We start from the raw sequence: 21,386 nt of genomic DNA on the forward strand, positions 1-21,386 counted from the left end.
GTTAGAATTATAAAAGGGTTAGAATTATAAAATTAATATGTGGTGTTATGATCAGGGCTGAAGTTGAATAAAAGATTGTATTATTTTCAATCTGACATAACAAAAAAAACTGAAAATCCATCAAAATCAGTGTTGTTGCTAATCATACATATGCTAGCCTGTTTAACAATCATTTGTGATGCCATCACAAACACTGGCATTTAAAGGGTACAAATAAAAAAAATGCCTGCACCAGAATGCAGGAAATGAAGTCTTTGTAACAAGAAATGTCCTGGTGGGGGACCCCCAGACCCACTGCTTAAAAAGTGGCCTGACTGGGGCTATATTTTGCACTATATTTCCTGGCCTGAATGATTTCCCCAGTCCGGCCCTGGTTAAAAGCCTCCAATGCTTATTAGTGTGTGTGCGCGTTTGAATGTGTGCATGTTTCAACCTTAAATGTCCATTTATATATATATATATATATATAAAAAAAAAAAAAAACTATAATAGTGGGATTCGCGGCTCTCTGACCCCGTTATTTTTGGGTCGCGGCCTGAAAAGTTTGGGAACCCCTGGTATATACGATGGGTCCACAAACAACGTGAAAATAGTCAATAACGATGGAAAAACAGCGTGGCAGTCAATGAGTTAATAGGTTTCAAAAGAAAGAAAAGATGATCACACAGAATGAAATGTAAACCTTAATGTAAATCCAGAGTGCGATTTATTTTCCAGTTTAGTCCACTCAATATGAAACATAAATGTAATCATTTGAACAGAAACATGTTATTGGTAGTCTTCAAAGCAAGGCAAAAATAAATAAAATACAATTATATCTGCATTAAAAAATATTAAAAAAAAATTTAAGTGCACTCTAGACACCGCAGAACGTTTCTCAGTCGACGAGTTCCAGGCATACCTGTGCATTGGGTGACGTCAGACAGTTGTAGACTATCATGGGAAAAGTTGAGACTGCGTTGCTTGGCCCGTTGAATGAGAGATTTAGAGAGAACGGTTGCGAATACTTTGCATATCACCGGAGCATTTCAAGCCTACGTTATCACCTCAATTCTAAGCATGTTGCAGCTAACGTGGATGCTAGAGCTAATGCTGGTCAGGCTAACGTTAGCCCTAGTACGAGCAAGCAGGGTCGCCAACCCACACTAGACCAGATGACGGGGTTCAGAGCCAAGATGAGTCAGACGACATCTAACAAACACACTGGCTCGCTGAATTGCCGTGGACTGTAGACCACCAAAATACAGAAGCTGTAGACCAGGGGTCTTGCTGGATGATATTTTGCGGCCCCCTACTTCAGTGGTTCCCAAAGTCGGGGTCGGGCCGCGAGCAGCCACAGGAGGGCCGCGAGATGATTTCCAAAAAAAAAAAAAAAAAAAAAAGTGTCAGGCCACTGAACTTAGAAGCAGGCCAGGACAGTGTTTCTAGTTGTATTCTAAAATTCTATTCTATTGTATTCTAAAATGTGACTATATGGTTTTATATTAACTTAATAAAAAAAAAACGAAAAATCTACTTATTTCAACGAACATTTCAAACTAAATAACAGATAAGAAAATAAAAAGCCTGACGATGTGCATTGGGCCGCGGCTCTCTGACGCCTTATTTTATGGGTCCCGGCCTGAAAAGTTTGGGAACCCCTGCCCTACTTGACATCAAAGTTTAGTGTTAGTGCGGGCCGCACGCAAGTTTTTGCCGCGTCGTTGCGCGAGTTGGATGTTTTATTTATTTTATCACTTGTAGGCTACCATAGCGCAGGCTCATGACAGCAACGTTACATTAGTGAAACGTGATTCCGGAGTGATACCAAGTGGAAGGAAAATATATCCTGTCTGGCAGGCATCCTCGAAATTCTCCGTTATCTCCTCTGAAAGCAGTGCTCTGCCTGTCCGGCTGCACTGCTACTGACTGTGTCCGTCTACTCCAATCACATTCAGCGTCCCGTCAGTGTTTCTCCCCCCACCCACAGTCTGCGAATCAGAAGCAGAGTAGGGCGGGTCTTCACGGAATGCGTGTAGTCTCTTTCAACAGGTCCGAGTCAGAGCGAGAGTTGACAGCGCATCTACAGGTAGTCTAATCTGCAGGTACTGTAGCTAGTAGCCTCGTTCCCAGTTTTATCTCCGTGAGATAAATGTAGCTAGTAGCATGTCTGGCAGGCATCCTCGAAATTCTCCGTTATCTCCTCTGAAAGCAGTGCTCTGCCTGTCCGGCTGCACTGCTACTGACTGTGTCCGTCTACTCCAATCACATTCAGCGTCCCGTCAGTGTTTCTCCCCCCACCCACAGTCTGCGAATCAGAAGCAGAGTAGGGCGGGTCTTCACGGAATGCGTGTAGTCTCTTTCAACAGGTCCGAGTCAGAGCGAGAGTTGACAGCGCATCTACAGGTAGTCTAATCTGCAGGTACTGTAGCTAGTAGCCTCGTTCCCAGTTTTATCTCCGTGAGATAAATGTAGCTAGTAGCATAGTTTCACCAGCAGGCAGTTAGTAGAAAAATGTGGCATGTACAAAGATGGCCAGTAAAAGGAAAGTAGACAGTGAAAATCACTGCAATTCAAAGGTGAATAGACTGAAAAATATGTGTGCATCCTCCCAGCACCAAACCAATGGTCCTAATTATGCCAAGAAACGGTAGCTCTTGTGAAGAGTGGCATATTTGAAACGCCACTACAAAAGTTATTTTGATGCAACCTTTCCTCATAATTCAGTGCCAAGAACCACAAAAACAAATGGAATGAAATCATCATATCAAGCTGCAAGCAGAATTATTGTTAAATCTATGTCACAATGAGAAAAAGCAACCAAGTCCTCACTCTGCAGTGGCATGGGTGTTGGCTAAACACAAGAAGCCATTCTCTGATGCATACATGATAAAAGAATGTATGACTGAAGTGATGGAGACCATGTTTGAAGGCAAACAAAAGCAAATCCCCCTCAGATAGCACAGCAACCAAAATAACTGAAATACTGGCTGGTGATTTGAATTCTTTTTTTAATGCAGCGCATTTCCATAGCTGTGGATGAGTCCACTGACACTACTGAGAATGCTCAGTTGCTGGTGTTTGTGAGGTTTTATGATGAGGCAAAGGGGTAGTTTATTGAAGATGTATTGCGCCTGACAAACCTGAGAGGACACAAGGGGGGGAAGCGCTGCCAAGTCTCTGGCAGCAAGGAGTAGGTAAGAGAAGCCTATCTTCTGAAGAACCGTTCATGTTCTGAAGAATTGTTCATGTTCTGAAATGTTATTGCTAAAGATTGAGAAGATTGGATCAGTTGTATTTTTTGGGGAATACTTTAACCCCTTTTTTTGTGGAATATTTGATGCGGCCCAGCCTCACCCAGACTCTACCTCCAGCGGCCCCTAGGTACATTGAGTTTGAGACCCCTGCTGTAGACCCTCCTTGAACCATGGAGGTAAACAAAAACCCAACAAGAACTGTTTTATTAAATGGGATTTATTACAAGTTACTGTCCATTAACCTCTTAAACCCGGAGCCCCATTTTCTGAAAATCCACCTAAAATACATACTTAAGTAAATGGAAGATTGACTTCTATAAGGACCATTTGCATGTTGTTGGTATCTAGGGACCTCAGTGAATGTATTCCCAGTGTCCGAAATATTGCGTCTATTACGGTACTAGGCTTGCTTAAATTGTGATGAAAGAAGAAGAAACTGCCACTGAGCTCATTCAGTACCTTCTTGAGATCACGTGTACAAAAAATCTAAGGAAATGAATAAAGCGAAGATGATTAAACAGAAGGTTTTGTAGATACAGTACTGAATTCTGCCATCAGGACCCATGCAATTTGAAATATTATAGAATATAGAATATGAGGCCTATAAATGACATTATAGCCAACTTGCACACTATGGATCGGGCCAAATCTACTCTTTCCAAAGGCAGAGTTCAATTTGGATTTAGTATCACCAGGTGTGCATGAAGAACAGAATGAAATCTACTGTATGTACAGTAGGTTTTTTATTCTTGCGACAGCTCTGCCATTTTTAAACTGATTTCAAATCGAATGGTTGCTAAATGTTGACAATAGGAGAGACAAACTTGACTGTGCTACAATATATGCCAATAACGTTCAGTTTTGTGGTATATAATCCCGAGTAGGGTTGGGCATCGTTTGGATTTGAACGATTCCGATTCTCCATATCGATTCCTGTTCTGAACGATTCTCGATTCAGATTCTTTGAGGTGCAGGTCACAGCTTATTTCACAGGAGATTTTTTTTCATACTATTCACATTTTCAGTTGACTTGATACAGTTTAATTTGGTTGCTGTACTGTAACTAGGGTATTAATTAACAAAGTAAGATTTTTTTTTTTTTTATAGAATCGAAATGCAGATATGTTACTTCTGGTTCCAGAACCGGAAGTTAGGAACCGGTTCCTAATTAGAACCGGTTTTCGGTGCCCAACCCTAATCCAGAGTAATAATAAAAAAAGAAATGCATACAGTACACTATCAATTTGCTTGAAAGCAGCTAGAAGCCTTTGGGAAGTGTAGTTTAAAAAAATTCCAACGCTAATTGAGAGTAGATGTCCTCTTCTCAAAATGACTACAATCGTCATCATTCAGCGACGGTCGCAAATTCTAAATGGCGGATCCCCGCGATCAAAACAACACATTTAAAATCTCACTAATAACACCAAGCTATTGGTAAACAAACATACACTATGACTGCTGTTGTGACATGGTTAGGATGTTTACTCTTGAATAAGTTTGAAAGAGAGATTTATGACGTGATGTAATTTGCGGCCCGAAACCGGACCGCACAGGCGCAAGAGGTTAAAGCTTTGTGAATTGACGGTGAATTAGTGAAATATAAATTTAATTGCTTTTCCAAAATGAAATGTACTGAATATTAACACTTTGGTCGCCAGGCTTATATTCTTAATATACCATCCTCCGCCAGCTCCATTTGTCTATGGGGATGTTTACCTTCTTTGCAGGGCTATAACTTTTTAAATTGTATTGCTAAATTGACATTACTATGGCCCATTCAACGTCAAGTATCTATTGTTCAGGGTGTAGCAACGTTATACTTTTTCATTCACATATTCATACTAAAATACGGTCTAAAGTATAAGTATGTTTTTATCGTTTTCTGCAGCTTTCTCCAGAACGTGATTTATAGCCCCAAATGCATTATATTGATGATCAAATACAGTTTGATAGGAATCTATACGAGATAAATAATTTCAAATGGACGTGCTTCTAGAAGTTACTACTGATCATCTGATGTTGACCGGATGGGGGGGGGGTCGTTTATAATTCCGTGGCCAACATTAGATGATTCATCTAGTGTGGGTGATATGATCATTAGAGCAGTTAGTATCGAACACGTTAAAAAATAATGCTGAATCTTACCGTAGCTTCCTCATAGCGTTGGGCAATGAGCGTGGAACAGAAATATTCCTATTATGGGATGTAGAAATATGCGATCCATTTCCAGGTTGTATAATAGTATATACGTCCAAATCATGTTGTTTATCGAGTTATTGGTAACAGATTGCTATCCGTTGTGTCTAGCTCGAGTCCTGGGACTATTACCGAGTGATCGGACAGAATTGGAATGAGCACCAGCTTCCATTTCCTGTTTCCGCTCTGGGCAATCCGCCGATCGGCCACCAGATGGCGCTCTTGAACCGTTGGAGAGTTGAGAGGGGATCAACAGTAGATCTCAAGTCTCCGGGGGAGAAATATGATTTCGATCATAGATTTTTGAAATATTGATATCAAAGACATGGTACGGCGTCTTTGGCAGAATGAGCATGGCGGGGAATGACGTGGTACAGCGTTTTTGTGTTAATAGATAGTAAAACATTGCTGTCGTTTTTATTAGCATTTATTTTTACTGTAATTGGTAATAATTAATCACTTTCCTAAACCATCTACTGCAGATATGTGAGGCACTGTTGTGAGAAGAACCCAACAGGATCACTCCAGACTAGTGTTGTCACGATACTGGAATTTCGACTTCGATACGATACCTTGAAAAGTATCGATACTTCGATACCATAAAAGAAATATATATATATTTTTAAATTTAGCTTTTGTTGCTGGTTGATTCTCCTCAGCTTCTCTCTGGTACTATAAGAGAAGATAAATATAACACTTTTAAAACCCTTTGTTTATCTTTAGATCAGAGAGAGAGAGAGGGAGAGATTTCTCCGGAGCTATGCTCGGAGCATTTATTAACGTTACATTTTCAACAACATTGCTGCTAATTGGACACTTCATGGAGGCGGGGTAACGTTGTGTCGAGTTCATGCGTGTACTAGTGTAGGATGGGCTCCGCTCGACCTAACGTTGGAAACGGGGTAGTTGTGTCGAGTTCATGCGTGTACTGGTGTAGTGTGGGTGGGCTCGACGTTACTCCGTTTCCATGAAGTAATTATAAATGTGGCCAGCTAGCTAGCATAAGCTAACGGAGGAACGACAGCTAACGTTAGCTAATAATAGCTTTTGAAATTGAGATCAATCACGTTTTTTTCTAGAATGTACTTGAAAGTACTGTGTTTTACTTTTACCTTGAAAGTGTCTGAGTTTACAAAGGTCCTTTGCATACATTTTGCACTTTGTTAAAAGTGTCATTGATCCATTTGTCTGTGTAGTAGCTAATAAACAAGATGTTGCTGCTTAAAACATATGTATATTCATTGATTCACTTGTATACCAAAAGCCATTTGAATAAATACATTTAGCTTTTCACATCAAATATTGATAAGAGTTTAAAATGAGATACATTTCAATTAAATAAAATATTTTAATAAGAGTCCCAACACTAATAATGGAATCGGAGATAGAATTGTTATGTGGATCTTTTTGCAGATAAATACCTTGGCATACACTTCAGTGAGTGCCTGGCCCAGCCGGTCTGGCTCCCCACGAAGGATGACAGTTTCTGAGCTGCTGTCAGAAGGTGGGATCTCGACCGAGACGCCAGTTTTCTCCAGGATCTCTTGCAGGGTGTTTCCCTTGGGGCCGATCACATACTTATGCTGAGACTTCTTCACTTCTACCGCGATTGTGGTAGCGTTCTTCTGCTTTGGCGGAGGACAAGGAGAACAAGGATACCAAGTGTTACAGGTGGAGAGTTCCATTATTCATCCTAGACAAAGAGTCACACCTCTGAGCCACCGCTAGGGGCAGAGTTGTTAACCGAGTGAGTGACTGCAGGTCTATGAGGTGCAAGTTACGTTTCTAGCTGATCCGACAGACTAAATAAAGTCCCATTTAACTTCACTTAATTTTTTATTTATTTTTTAAACTACTTTGCACATGAAAAGAAGCTTCCATCAGAATTTTATAATTCCAACTGCCCAAACATCCCTTGTATATAGTGTATCCCTCGGTTCCTAGGGTAGCGTACCTTCTCTTCATAAACCTTCTTGATCAAAGCCACAGCAAGGGCCACCTGCTCCTTCTCCCCAGTGATGACGATCTCTGTTTTGTTGACGCTGGGAGGGGGCACGTTGATGCGGGCACCGGTCTCCTGCATCATCTCTCCTACTAGCTTGTTGTAGGCCCCGGTGATGAAAGGGTGGAACACCTTGTCAATGTTCACCCTCTCCACAGCACGTTTGTCCTAAAAAGAAAACAGAAGATATTGTTCATTGTACCATGCCACGACCAGGGTATGACAGCCACAGGTGAAACAAGTCAACATATTATCCCATTTTATAATAACACACCCACCCCCCAATCTTATAGCCACGTTTCCACCGGAAGTACCCAGACATTTTTGTCCCAGGAACTACTTTTCAAGGAACTAAAAAGGCTTGTTCAGCCCATGGTCTAAATATCTGAAGATTAGACTAATTAGTCGGCCAACGTATGAAAACGGTCTCTTTTGCCATATATATATATATATATATATATATATAGACACTCGCATTGAACAGACATGAAACAGACTGTACAATGCACTGGTAACTCAGGAGTCCAACATGACTGGTATTTCCAAACAGAGCTCTGTAGATTTCGCTCTGCGCCAGAGTTGGGTTCCAAACCACCAGTCATCATTGCTATGCGGTTGTTGTGGAATTATTGGCTCTTTATCTCGAGGAATAGGCTTGCATTCGATTTATTGATCAATCCACAATTAAATTAAACTAGATTAACTTGACATTCTGTCCCGTCACAACTTGTGCAACGACCCAAGTGCTATCCCATCTTATTCTTGTATATCTTATGCCTGTCCTAAGTTTAAAGGGCAGACGCTGCAGGGTTTTATTTTGCACCACTGGGCAAGTGTCAATATCAATTATATACAGAATTGTTGAATTATCTTTAGAAATGGGCTTGCATTCGATTTCCCATGTTTTCAACGCACTATATGAAATGAAAGTGATGTCAGGTGTCAAGATATTTTATCCTTATCGAAGCAGTGTTTTGGAAATACTTTACCTATAATCACAACCCTGCTTAACTTACAATGTGTAAATCACAACCCTGCTTAACTTACAATGTGTAAACTAAGAGATTCACTGAATTTGTTTAGTTTTCATGCATAGATCACTTTATCAACTTCTAAGAGCTTCAACTTCTAATAAGAGCTTCAAGCATAGAACTAATGTTAGGTTTGATGTGTGCATTTCCTGGTTGATAGATTACAGTCTAGTAATAGGCAGTAGCTAACTTTAAATACTTAACCTGCAAACACAAGACAGTTCTGACAGCACAATATTGCTGTAACTAGATGTGCTGCAATTTAATGCAAAGGTCAATGAACAAAATTTACTTTTTGTGCTGCAGATTTTGGAAAATAGTGGATAAAATGCAGAGAGTACTCAACCAATCAGAATGTCCCACATAACTTAATTTAGATACAGGTCCCTGCGATGGAAACATGCTATTGGTTACATAAGCCGAAACCATTTCTAGTTTCAGGTTTCAGCCCATTTACAAGTCAGTACTTCAACATCAGGATGTGCTCGCCTTGCAGCTTCCACAGACACTAATATGTCAAAAGTGAATCAAAAACACTTCCAAGAATTAAATATATGGTATGCCAGCAGGGTTACCAGCGGTCATGGTTGATGGGATTGGCTTCCATTTATGCACAGACAAAAAAAGGAAACCTAAGCTGCATACATAATTATTTTCCTCTAGTTCAGATGCAACCGTGTTTATCATTCTTGAGAGAATGTTTTAGATATACTTTTTGGAAGCATAAAAAAGGGCTAGAAGGGGCACATCAATTTGACATTCTTTTGATTACCTGCTCAGCGGAGATCAGCAGGATCTCATGCTTGGCCTTTTCCAGGCCCTCCTTGGTGCCAGAGATCTTGATGAGGTTGCTGGGGTCGTCAGGTCGTGGGATCTGGATTTTAGTGGCAGTCTTGAGCTCTAGCTCCTGAAGCTTCTCCCCATTTTTGCCGATGACAAAGCGATGGTGCTCTTTGGGGATGGCCACAGTAGCAGAAGCCTATATATACAAAAAAAACATATACTTAAGATACAACGCAGTAGAGGCCTTTCACGGATTGTTTAGAATTACCAGATTTCCTCCACGTTGGATGAAACAATGGTTGCTATGTGTTAATAACTTAATATACAAGAAATATATCAACAGAAATCTAATAATTTGATGTCTAATTAGTAAGGCTGTCAATTTATTAAAATATTTAATCTGATTAATCGCACAATTGTCCATAGTTAACCCTTTCACTGCCACACTACTGAACAGTTAACCCTTTCACTGCGACAATACACAAGGTTAACCCTTTCACTGCCACACGACCGAAGGTTAACCCGTGATAGTAAAGGGTTAACCTTCGGTCGTGTGGCAGTGAAAGGGTTAATCGTGATTAATCGCAAATTAATTGCATATCTTTTATCTGTTCTAAATCTACCTTAAAATGATATTTTTCAAGTTTGAATAATCTTATCAACATGAGTCAACAAATGCTTGCTTTATGCAGCCATTTAACACAAAAGGATGACCCTCATGCATTGCAAATTTGCATCAAATCAGAGTGATGCACAAAATAACTTAAAGAGAAAAATTTAAAACAATGAATAAAGTGTGCATGAAATAATAGAGGAAATAACTTGTTACATTCACCCCCCCCCCCCCCCCCCCCCCCCATCTCTCACACTCTCCAGCTCTCTCCCCTTTCTCACGCCCTCCTCTCTCTCACACACACACACACAATTTGAGTCAGAAACAAACATACCGTAGTATCATTGGGTCTCATTGGGTCTCATTCCCGAACAGATTTACGACCAAAAATGTCCTCTTTTCTGTCCATTCAAGACATATTAGGGCTGGTAGCGCGATTCCCCAAATTTTCCTGAGATCAGATTTGAGCGTGGCTGAGAGCAGATTTAAGAGTGCTGAGGAGCACACTTTGATTGATTGACTAATTGAAATTTTTATTAACTTGACAGACTGTTCTCATAGTGATTCCTTCATGTCAACACTACAGGCCTCCTTGGAATTAATTACTTAAATCATAATTGAAATAAATATGACAATATTTGTACGATAAGAAATTACGCATTTGATGTCGGAAAAATAAATCTGATCACAGGGCAGCTGGATTAACCATATCTGACCCAGCTATTTGACAAATGTATAATTACTTTAATTACTCAGATATTCAAACACAATTATGGAATTATTGTGAAATAATTGAAAATAATTATTTAATGCCTTCTGTGGAATTTGTATTTCTTACATATCTGTTTTATGGTATACAACAGACCTTTGTTTGATATAAACCTGCATTCCTTAGAATATATCATTAATCAATTAAACTTATATTGAAATACACTATATAGCCTATACACCAACACTGAAATGACAGTGGATAAATAAATAAATAAATAAGAACTAAAGCTAATCGGTGGAAATAGACTGCATTAATATTCCATAACAAGTCTTGTGTGTGCCAGTATGGCCTACGTGTCTAATGAATATAGGCTTAATATATTTTAGTTACTAGTTTCATTAGGATTTAGTAGATAATATGTAAACAAGACAAACGTCTTTCTCAGGGCCCTGTTCCTTGTACCTGGCTAACTGAGTTAGCCGGATAATTTTCAGGATAACTTGACTTAAACTAGACCTTTCGGTTCCCCGACATGTGATTTTCTAAATCACTATGGCAACAGATCAAAAAGTTTGAACCTGGTCGAGGGCAGGGTTTAGTTCAGTTAGCTGGATAAACCATGGTCACGGCCTCGCAAAGAAATGCCAGTTCCCTTCCTGACTATTATATTCCTGACATAACTATTGTTATGCGCCACGAGGGCGCCCCTCATTATACCATTCTGAATTATGTTTTTGTGCTTTGTTTTTCTAGAGGGGGCTTTTGAAATGTAAAATAATATACCTAAAATGCTGATAATAAAATCACATTCAGCCTATGGATTTACTCTGTTCTAAATAATGCATGATATACAGGTGCAGCTCAATAAATTAGAATATCGTGGGAAAAGTCTATATATTTAGCTGTATTGATGCAGTAATTTGTGCAAAAGAAGCCCCAACCAAGTACTGAGTGAACATACATGAACATACTTTTCAGAAGGCCAACATTTCTATATACAAAAGAAATAAAATACATCCATTTTGAATTTTGTATTAGTTATACAGAAGTTTGGGCTTTCATGAGCTGTAAGACATAATCATCGAAATTAAAACAAATAAAGGCTTGAAATATTTCACTTTGTGTGTAATGAATCTATAATCTACGAGAGTTTTGCTTTTTGAATTGAATTACTGAAATAAAATTACTTTTCTACGATATTCTAATTTATCGAGCTGCACCTGTATACGGCGCTCGCGAGGTGCGATATACACACTATGTGGTTATTTTAATAATGTCGGAGCATTGCAAATGTGAATCCCACGGGATGTTTTTAATGAATGAAACCCATCAGGCGTTTGGCTCCGATTGGTTTCATATTCTCGGCTGTGGATGTATTTGCGACCGGATTGTGTTTCATTCAAGCATAAATTGAAGCGCCTTCATGCGTGGATTGTGGATATGAATTACGACGAATCGGAGTATGTGGATTGTTGAATTGTGTCACTCACACGTTATTGTGATATTGTAACTGGGATTAAAATGTTTGAGGAGATGCGCTGTTTGACGGATTGCATTTGATGACGTGGACTTGACTTGAGAAAATGAATGAGTTCAAGCACTGTTAGTGTTATCTGATGAACAAGAAGGTGATTAACATGACTGGTGTCACTGGTATAAACCAAAGGTTAATCAATTCAATGCATGTATGCATGATGTCCGAAACTGATTAAAACCTATAGTGAAACTGTATAGTCTCCAAGACTCTGACACGTTATTTCAGAAGTCGCACCTTGAAAACTATAAATACATGATACCTAAGCACATACAGTACAGATATCCTCATAAGTATCTATTAATTCGTATCAATTAGATACTATTTGGGCTTGTTTTTGTCTACTTATTCTGAATGAGTTTAACTAATTATTTTCACTAGCAAGATCTCATTCAATTATTCATTCCATTAAGCCTACTACTGCCAGAAGGCACATTTAAAGAAATACAATCTGATTGATTGGGGTAATGAGGGACTTAGCCTATAGATTATACATTTACCGTAATTTTCGCACTATAAACCGCACCTGAATATAAGCCGCAGCAGCTAAATTGAATGATGTGTACATATATAAGCCGCAGGTGTTTTAATGTTTAATTACCATATGTAATTAGCATTGGGACACAATACTGTCGGACAAATAACAAGAATTAACTCATTTACAAGTTGTATTAAGTTTAGCAAATAAGGGAACAGATAAATAACATTTCAATGCAGTCAAAAAAGCAATATTTCGATTTTTACATTTTCGGGTTTAGTCACGTCGAGTCACATATAAGCCGCACCTTTATATAAGCCGCAGGGTCGAAAAATGGGGGGGAAACGCGCCACTTATAGTCCGAAAATTACGGTAACTTGTCGGCGAGGCTATTGAGCCGTACTGTATTGTACTCATTCTGCAATCTGTTAATAAAGTTTTCAATCAATCAATGACGTTAGAAAATCAGGATTTCTGTGATCGACACCTGCAGTCTTTTCAGGTGAGGCGGCTGCGCGCAATTATCCTGAGTATCAAGTCTGGTTCGAATTAACGAGACTGAATCAGCGTTTGAGGAACAGGGAAAGCCTGGATTCAAACATCGGGTTAATTGAATGTGGATAATGGGGCTTTTGATCGACTTAGTTGAACCAGGTACAGGGAATAGGGCCATGGTCTGCATCCCCTTAACAAGTGTGTGTATTGAGCCGTACTGTATTGTACCCATTCTGCAATCTGTTAAATAAATCTCTCATTCATTCATATACAGTACTGCGCGTGCGTGTGTGTGTGTGCGTGCGCTGCGGCAGGTGTACCACGAGCTGTACTATATATATATGATGCCAATACATTAATCTAATCTTGATGCGTCGCAAGACTCGCAAAGCACTTCCGCCATTCCATTTTCACGCGGCTGCGTCACTAGTTGCCTTATAAGGAGCTCTGGAGGCGTTGTTTTGTATGCAAATGACCTAGACGGGAACGCGCGTTCGAGTTTAAGACATGGTGTCATTCCCCAAGCAGATGTCACAGGTGCGACCGTTTGAGCCACTTAAAACATATTACCAGCGTGTTGAAGACTCAGAGTGAACTTGTCATTAATTCAGTCAGTCGGTTCCAAGATAAGTCTTCCAAGAGAACTCTTTGGAAAATGTTGGGGAATGAGACCCAATGAGTATCAATAATACACCAGAGTGAAGTCTAGTTAACAGTAATATGCGTTTCCAGTGTTTTACCAACCCTTACCACTGAACAGAATATTAAGCCTTTACTTTTGTAGTTACTAATTGTTACAGGCAGCCATGTTGAAAGAAAGACCAACTACATAAACATTCCACGCAAAGCCTCGGTTGCTATTAAAAGACCACCACAGAGTTATACATTTGGTACAATTAGGGTTAACATTCCGTGCAAGGCCACAGTTACTATAAAAAGCACACCAGAGCTATACCTTTGGTACAAACAGGGTTGGGCAATGATAATGCGGAAACTAATCCATCACACAGACATACAGCATCTTTGGCATCATCAACGTGAAACAAAAAGCCAAATCCCTGCTCACCTGAGTCTGCAGTCGGGACACAATCTCCTTGCGGGCCTTCATCACGGCGTCCAGCTTTCCGGACACCATGATGGAGAGGCCCTGATCTTTAGCCATGGACAGTTCCAGGTGAGCTCCGGTCTTGTGCATGATGTCCACACAGACCTTTGCTTGGTCTCCTTCCCCGAACTGGTTGATGTCCTTGTACTTACGCTCTTCCAGTGGCACATGGAAAACCTATTTGCATGGGGGAGAGAGAATAAAAAAAAGGGAGCATTTCAATTGGTTCAATCGGTTCAAATAACAAACTCAGCAAGACCGACGGCTTCTCAGTTACAGTGGGTGACAATATTGTCACAAGGAAAGACGAAATTACCTACATGGGTTCCATCCTAGAGGCAAATCTTTCCTGTGACAAAATGGCATCCAATGTAATAAAAAAAGTCAACCAACGAACTAGATTCTTGTACCGGATCTCCTCTCTGGTAAACAAGAATACCCTGAAGACTCTGGCAGGAGCACTCATTCAAGGGTACTATGACTATGCGTGCACCTCATGGTACCAAAGCACCTCAAAGGCGCTTAAAACAAAATTACAAACATCACAAAACAAACTGGTCAGACTACTACTTGACCTGAACCCCAGAACCCACCTCACCCCTGCCCACTTTGCCAACCTAGGATGGCTTAGAGTAGACGACAGAGTACAGCAACTTGCAATGGGCCTGGTCTACAAGATACACTATACGACTAAGGTACCCATGTACATGTCAAAATACTTCCCAAAGGTCAGTGAATACCACAACCACTACACCAGAGGAAGCTCAACAAATCATGTTAAACCCAGATTCGGCTCAAACAAGGGACTAAACACGTTTCGCAATTATGCCACAACAATGTGGAACGCCCTACCCAAAGCTGTAAAGGAATGTGAATCCCTGCCCACATTCAAAACCGCCCTTAAAGAGCACCTACGGGAGGCTGCAATTCGAAACTGGCCACCGTAAATGCCCAAAACCCCCACCACCTCCTAATAGACAGTCTCCTCCCCACCGCATGTATATATTCCCTCCCCGCCGTATGTATATTTCCCTCCCACCCACCCACCCCCTCCTAATGTACAGTCCCCTCCCCATCATATGTATATACTCTGTCAGGATCTAGGGGTAACAGTACTGTATATTTGAATACCGCCTATGTCACAAATGTATCAGTACTAAATACCTATATGTCCCTATGCCATAAATGTCATGTATGTTGTGTATGTCATAAATGTCTATATGAATTGAAAATGGGGGACCCTGATGGAAACAAGACAAACGTCTTTCTCAGGTCTGCATCCCCTTAACAATTGTATGTATTGAGCCGTACTGTATTGTACCCATTCTGCAATCTGTTAAATAAAGTTTTCATTCATTCATTCATTCATTCATTCATGGCTGATTTTGATATAAGGAATGGGACAGTTTGCGACAGCTAAACATGGTTTTATGTGGATTGAGGTCGTAAAAGAACTTGTGCTGATAAGATTTGTCAATAAGGAAGTAAAACATACCTGTATTTAGATTGTATAGGATTATTAAAGTTTCAAAAAGCCACATTTTCCAAGGTGAAATTGATAATGAAGGACATTTCTCAAGTGAATGCAATGCCAGGGCTGTACACTGCGATGAGATGATCGCGAATTGCCCCTTTAATTGGCCGTTGCGATTGGTAAATATTATCTGGGGCGGGGTTGCAAGTAGTGCTTTCAAGCCTTGCATTCGCATTTCACTCCTAAATTATCCAAGGCGTGTGATGACGCGAGGACGTCACTCACACGAGCTGAGCAGTGAGCACTCAGCAGGTATGATCAGCGGGAACAATCGACTGAGCACTCACTCTGATAGACTGGCTGACTGATTTAGCTATGAAGAAAAGTAAAGGTAGTATTGCTTCATATTTTCGACGAGTTCGACCTCCTATAGTGAGCCGAACTGAACTCAGACACACGGAGAGAGCTGCGGCGTCTGCTGCTCCTCCCGCACCCGTGGCTGTTGTAAACACTAGTCTCTAGTGGGACACTGGGACCTCGGTGAGCCTGCCAGCCGGCTAGCTACTGATACCAACAAATGCTTCAGCAAGTCTAGTAGTGCATGATAGCTCGCGTTAGCTTACTGTTCAAAACGAAACGTCCCATTAAACTAAATAGTTCAGATAGCTCCCGATATCAATGTCTTATAACACTGAGTCGATGCGTATTCGAGCTGAGGGCACGCTGAATATACCGTACTTTTCGGACTATAAGCCGCGGCTTTTTCCCCCCCATTTTTCGACCCTGCGGCTTATACAACGGTGCGGCTTATATGTGACTCGACGTGACCAAACCCGAAAATGTAAAAATCTAAATATTGCTTTTTCGACTGCATTGAAATGTTATTTATCGGTTCCCTTATTTGCTAAACTTAATACAACTTGTAAATGAGTTAATTCTTGTTATTTGTCCGACAGTATTGTGTCCCAATGCTAATTACATATGGTAATTAAACATTAAAACACCTGCGGCTTATAGTCCAGTGCGGCTTATATATGTACACATCATTCAATTTATAGTGCGAAAAGTACGGTAGTCAATAGGGTCCAGCTGCAGTGCCGGAGAATCCTGGCCGTAGCTGGAGGCTACAGTATAGGGTCCAGCTGCAGCCCCGGAGAATCCTGGCCGTAGCTGGAGGCTACTCGAGTACACACAGACAGTGGAGCTGGTTGCATATAGCGAGCATCTTGACTTGTTGCGTGGTGGCGATGTCTCGCAGATAATAAAACTACAAGTATGATTATATAATATATATATTTTATTAAAAAAGATTATATAAAATTATTTTTTTTAATATCAAAAACAATCGATATAAATAATGGTACAATTGTTATTTAAAAATGTGCCCCTAAAAAATATTTTGTGTGCCCCTAGTGAAAAAGCTTAGCGTACAGCCCTGAATGCAAAATAGTTCCGACAACAAAACAAATGGGTATTTTCGATTCTCAAAATTGACAGGCAAGTTGATGCAAGGACAGACGTTGTTTGAATGTTCCTCAATGCCAGAAAGTAACAAAAGCAAATAGGGTCACACCAGTACAAAGTAAATGACGGCAGTGAAAGGATTGATGAGTCACCAAAATGGGACATTTATTTTCTAGCTATTCTGGCCCAATTTCTCCTTTTATCTGTGGACCTGGTGACCCAGTTTTTGAAAATGGACAAAAAACTGTTCTTTAACCAAATAGTAAAAGAAAGGTATTGTGGAGAACTGGACTGTGTAGCCAATCATGACCATTATCACTGACTGAATCCTGCCATTCCACTACAGTCATCACTATTATCATCATGTTCTATTATTATTACCATCTCTTCTGCCTGTAACTCCCCTGCCCCATGCTGCTATGACATCTGGATTTCCCCAAGGAGATAAATAAAGAAACACTTAACTTGAAAAGACCAAAACAAATATTAGTTGTAGGTTTTTCCCCCCCACAAGTACAAAGTCAAATTGGTTTCGCAAATGTATAACAAAAGGACATAATATATATAGATCATACAGCCGGTATTATGCCTAAACACATATGACGTGTCAAGTCCCTGTTAAACCTGTAGGGCAGGTCCATGTGTCAAACATAGGAATATTCTAGACTATGTTCCAGCCCTCCTCGCTCAGTCTTAAAAGAGTGTGGAGGTTCGACAGGTTTACTCATTAAAAAGGAGTGGAAACTTGTCACCTTCAGTGAGGCATTGCATCCATGTAACATATTGGCTCGGAGTATCAATAGTCAAACTTTGAGACTTCAGAACAACCAGAAAGACTCAGAAGATTACAATATGCTATGGTGTTCATGCATGACATTTCCAACTAGTTCATGAACATTTCAAAGCATTCAGCTTGACTATGTAGGTGTAATACATTTCAAATGGCAGCATAGGGAATTGCATTACGGTAATATTTTTGATTTTATGTGTGAATGGTTCACACAAGGCCAGAAATAAAGAAAATGTAAAAGCCGTCAGAAATTCAGTTTTTGGAATACAATTCTAAACAATAGAGTATAATTTGGAAATTATTTTCCCAACAATATTGCTTGCACAATAGTCAAAAACTAGATGCATAAACATGCTCCATTTTCCTTTGACTGCAATAAAAAACTGCAACTTTACAGGTTCTGATTAACAAGGTCTAACCATAAGATAAGATAAGATATTCCTTTATTGATCCCCTTGGGGAAATTCAGGAATCATAGCAGCATGGGGGAAGGGGGGGTGGTACAGGTAGTAAAAACAACACAAGCAGTGTAAACAAAAGGGTCAATATAATTTACTATCTAACTAGCTGAAAAAGATATTCACAGTGTCACATAAAGTGCAGTATGCATGAGGTAGTGTTATAATTACTATCTACTGAGTATACATTATTCACAGTATCCACTGAAATATACATTATTCACAGTATCCACATAATACTGAAATGTGTGTGTAATTCTATACCATTTTGTGTGGACTAATAATTATGGACTTCATAATTGACTATAGGTACCAAGAGTATGACAACCTTAGAAAACTACAGACTTCAAATATTTGCTGTTGCCAATAGCACCATCAGGGCCATTAGCTCCACATTACAGTGAGAATAATTTGGCATGGGCCTGGAATAAGCCATAAGAAAATCAATAATGTTTATGTAGAATTATGAATTCATATATACGTATAAGTTATCCGACATTCACTAGCAATACTTCCTAGCTTCAACAAATAGTATGCCCTCATTCTTTCAAAACAGTCGCCAACTACAGTTTTATTTGTCCAAAATTGACATACCTGGGTGATAACAGAAGACTTTAGAGGACGGATCTTATTTGTCCAGGCACTGGCTGCTTCCTGGGTCCCCTCAGGTGAGGAGGCCTTCTCAGGCAAAGGCGGAAAGGCATCCTTATAGGTTGGAAGGGCTTCCTCCTCCCCGGAACCACTGGGTCCTGCCACAACAGCTGTACACAAAGAGGCAAAGAAAGGTCCACTTCAAGAGGCTTGCTCTGTGTAGCATTAGAAACCCAACAGCTAAAGACACCGAACAGATACTCACCACCACCACCACCACCACCACCTCCAACACCAGCAACAACAGCACCCGCACCACTCTGCTCCGGCAGGAGCCCACTGCGGTGCTCGTTAAAGCTTTCCTGCGTAAGTACAGCGACTGAGCTCATGGTCGAAATCCCACGTTTACACAGAGTCCGAGTGCGCCACTAGAAAGGAATGTTAAAATTAGTAATAAGAATAAATAAAAATAGGATGAGAATAAATGAGAATTGTATTCAGTTTAAAAAGCGCCAATGTGCGTATTTTAGCCACTAGATGTCACACTACTGGGCACGTAAGAGATCTAACTAAGTTCAGATCAAACTGTCAAACTACGTATTGCAGATCAAATATGACAATCTAGCAATTACATGTTTTATTTCCCCATGTAAAATGTTGTCAGAAACATATTTTAGGTTCAACATTTAGGTAGAAAATTTGCTTTCTTTTTCGAAACTGGAGCCGAAACCAGGGACCGTCCCAACTAACAGTGCGTTTTATCCAATCGGGTGCATTCCACATGGAGAAATAGGAAGCAGGGAGGAGATACATGCATGCATGCACATAACATGCACACACAGCCATATCTCCAGACCATTTGAGGCTGAGAGCGGCAAAGGAGAGAAACGTGTTGAAGCGCCGGTGGTCTTAAATTGACTCCAGTACGTCATTCATTATTCATATTTTTTCTAATAATTTTTTTAAAGCACAGTCACTTTACCAAATCACATGATAACTTTAACACATCGAGTGCCAGCCACGAGAAATCTCGTTATTTCATGCCATGCGTTGAGTGCCAGGGACGAGAAATCTCGTTATTTAATTGTTATTGCTTTTATTAGCGATATCCATTCATTTTTCATCAATCTAGCCTCACGTTATCATTGGGACTGTCTATGAGCTCGAACAGGGAAAATACCGCCCCCTATCGTCTCCCGGATGGTAATGCACCCATTGGATTGGACTCAATGGAAATGCATGGGGGGAAAAAACCCGGAATCCACATTGTACTTCTCAGGCATGTAACCGGAGACGATTGGATTCAGTGTGGACCCTCAGAGCAGCATGGATTATCTGTTTCGAGTACCTAACGTTGGATCAATAAACGCGATCGATATTTGGAATGGCGATCAGGAATTGGAATAATCTTTTTGCAGAACATCTGATGTGAGGTAAGGAATCTATGTTACCAGTCTTGGGGTAATCAGATGTATTTTTTTTACATATATCTCAACATGTCCCCTATGTGTGTGTGTGTGTGTGTGTGTGTGTGTGTGGCGTTAGCGCCAGGCAGGGCATAGATAAATCAATTTTTTAGCCCGCTTCTCTAGTGTGCATAAGTACACATATACTATCGATAATCTAGCGTTTATTTGAAAACTATTCATAAATCAGCCGGAAAATGACAACATGTTGTGTGTATTCCAGTAAAGAGCTATTATCACAGAATCTTTTTTTTTTTCTAGTAATTTCCAAAAACTTCCGTTTTTCAAAACGGTATAAAACGGAAATGAAAAAACAATCCATTTCGTACATGTTGACTGCAAGCAAGTCATTGATAAGCGACCGGCGTATTAGACACATAGCCATATAGAAATAGCTCCGCGAAAATCATGAAATATCGGAAAATCTGTCCAAAAAGGCTGGCATTCAAGCGATAAATCGTGCGCCCCCTGCTGGCACTCAAAGTGTTAAGCACAAATGCATACATAATGTGTTCACTAAAGCTGGGTACCAATATCAGTACTTTTTGGGATATAGCCCTAGACCATTTTAGCCAGCCACAAAAAATATTTAAAATAAAAAAAGGGTGGGGCAAACCCAGAATGCAGTGAATGTTCACCAATGCAGAACTGTTCTAGGCCATTAGTATAATATAACTTCAAAAAGCTGAAATTCTTTGATTTAGTGCACTAGCTTATCAATGGGTGGACTTTGAGATCTCTGCCATTATCTAATCTACCTTTATCAGGAGAAGGCATGCCTTTCAAATATAATAATCTCAAATTATCATAATTTACTATCTTGGTGCAGTGGAAAAATAACAAATTCAGGTGTACAGTCATGAGAATATGCTTAATTATCACAAAGAAAAACAGTATTGGTGTGTAGAGTGCAGAGGCTACATTTTGACTTCAAGAGGAAAACCATTAGCAGTCTGCT

The 21,386-nt window shown here is 40.0% G+C and overlaps 1 protein-coding gene across 2 annotated transcripts in view; it reads right to left on the minus strand.

Moving 5' to 3' along the window:
• hdlbpa (high density lipoprotein binding protein a) overlaps nt 1–21,386 on the minus strand; it is a 62,442-nt gene that overhangs the window by 38,497 nt on the left and 2,559 nt on the right. For both annotated transcript variants that reach the window (XM_084308856.1, XM_084308857.1), the window contains exons 3-8: nt 19,228–19,390; nt 18,966–19,132; nt 14,147–14,362; nt 9,238–9,444; nt 7,387–7,602; nt 6,854–7,057 (exon numbers count right to left, since the gene is read on the minus strand). In XM_084308856.1, the coding sequence (XP_084164982.1) occupies nt 6,854–7,057; nt 7,387–7,602; nt 9,238–9,444; nt 14,147–14,362; nt 18,966–19,132; nt 19,228–19,351 (1,134 nt within the window). In that variant the 5' untranslated portion in view covers nt 19,352–19,390. The remainder of the gene's footprint in view (nt 1–6,853; nt 7,058–7,386; nt 7,603–9,237; nt 9,445–14,146; nt 14,363–18,965; nt 19,133–19,227; nt 19,391–21,386) is intronic.

The sequence above is a fragment of the Notolepis coatsorum genome (genome assembly GCF_963971535.1).
Source record: "Notolepis coatsorum genome assembly, chromosome: 2".
Lineage (NCBI taxonomy): Eukaryota > Metazoa > Chordata > Actinopteri > Aulopiformes > Paralepididae > Notolepis > Notolepis coatsorum.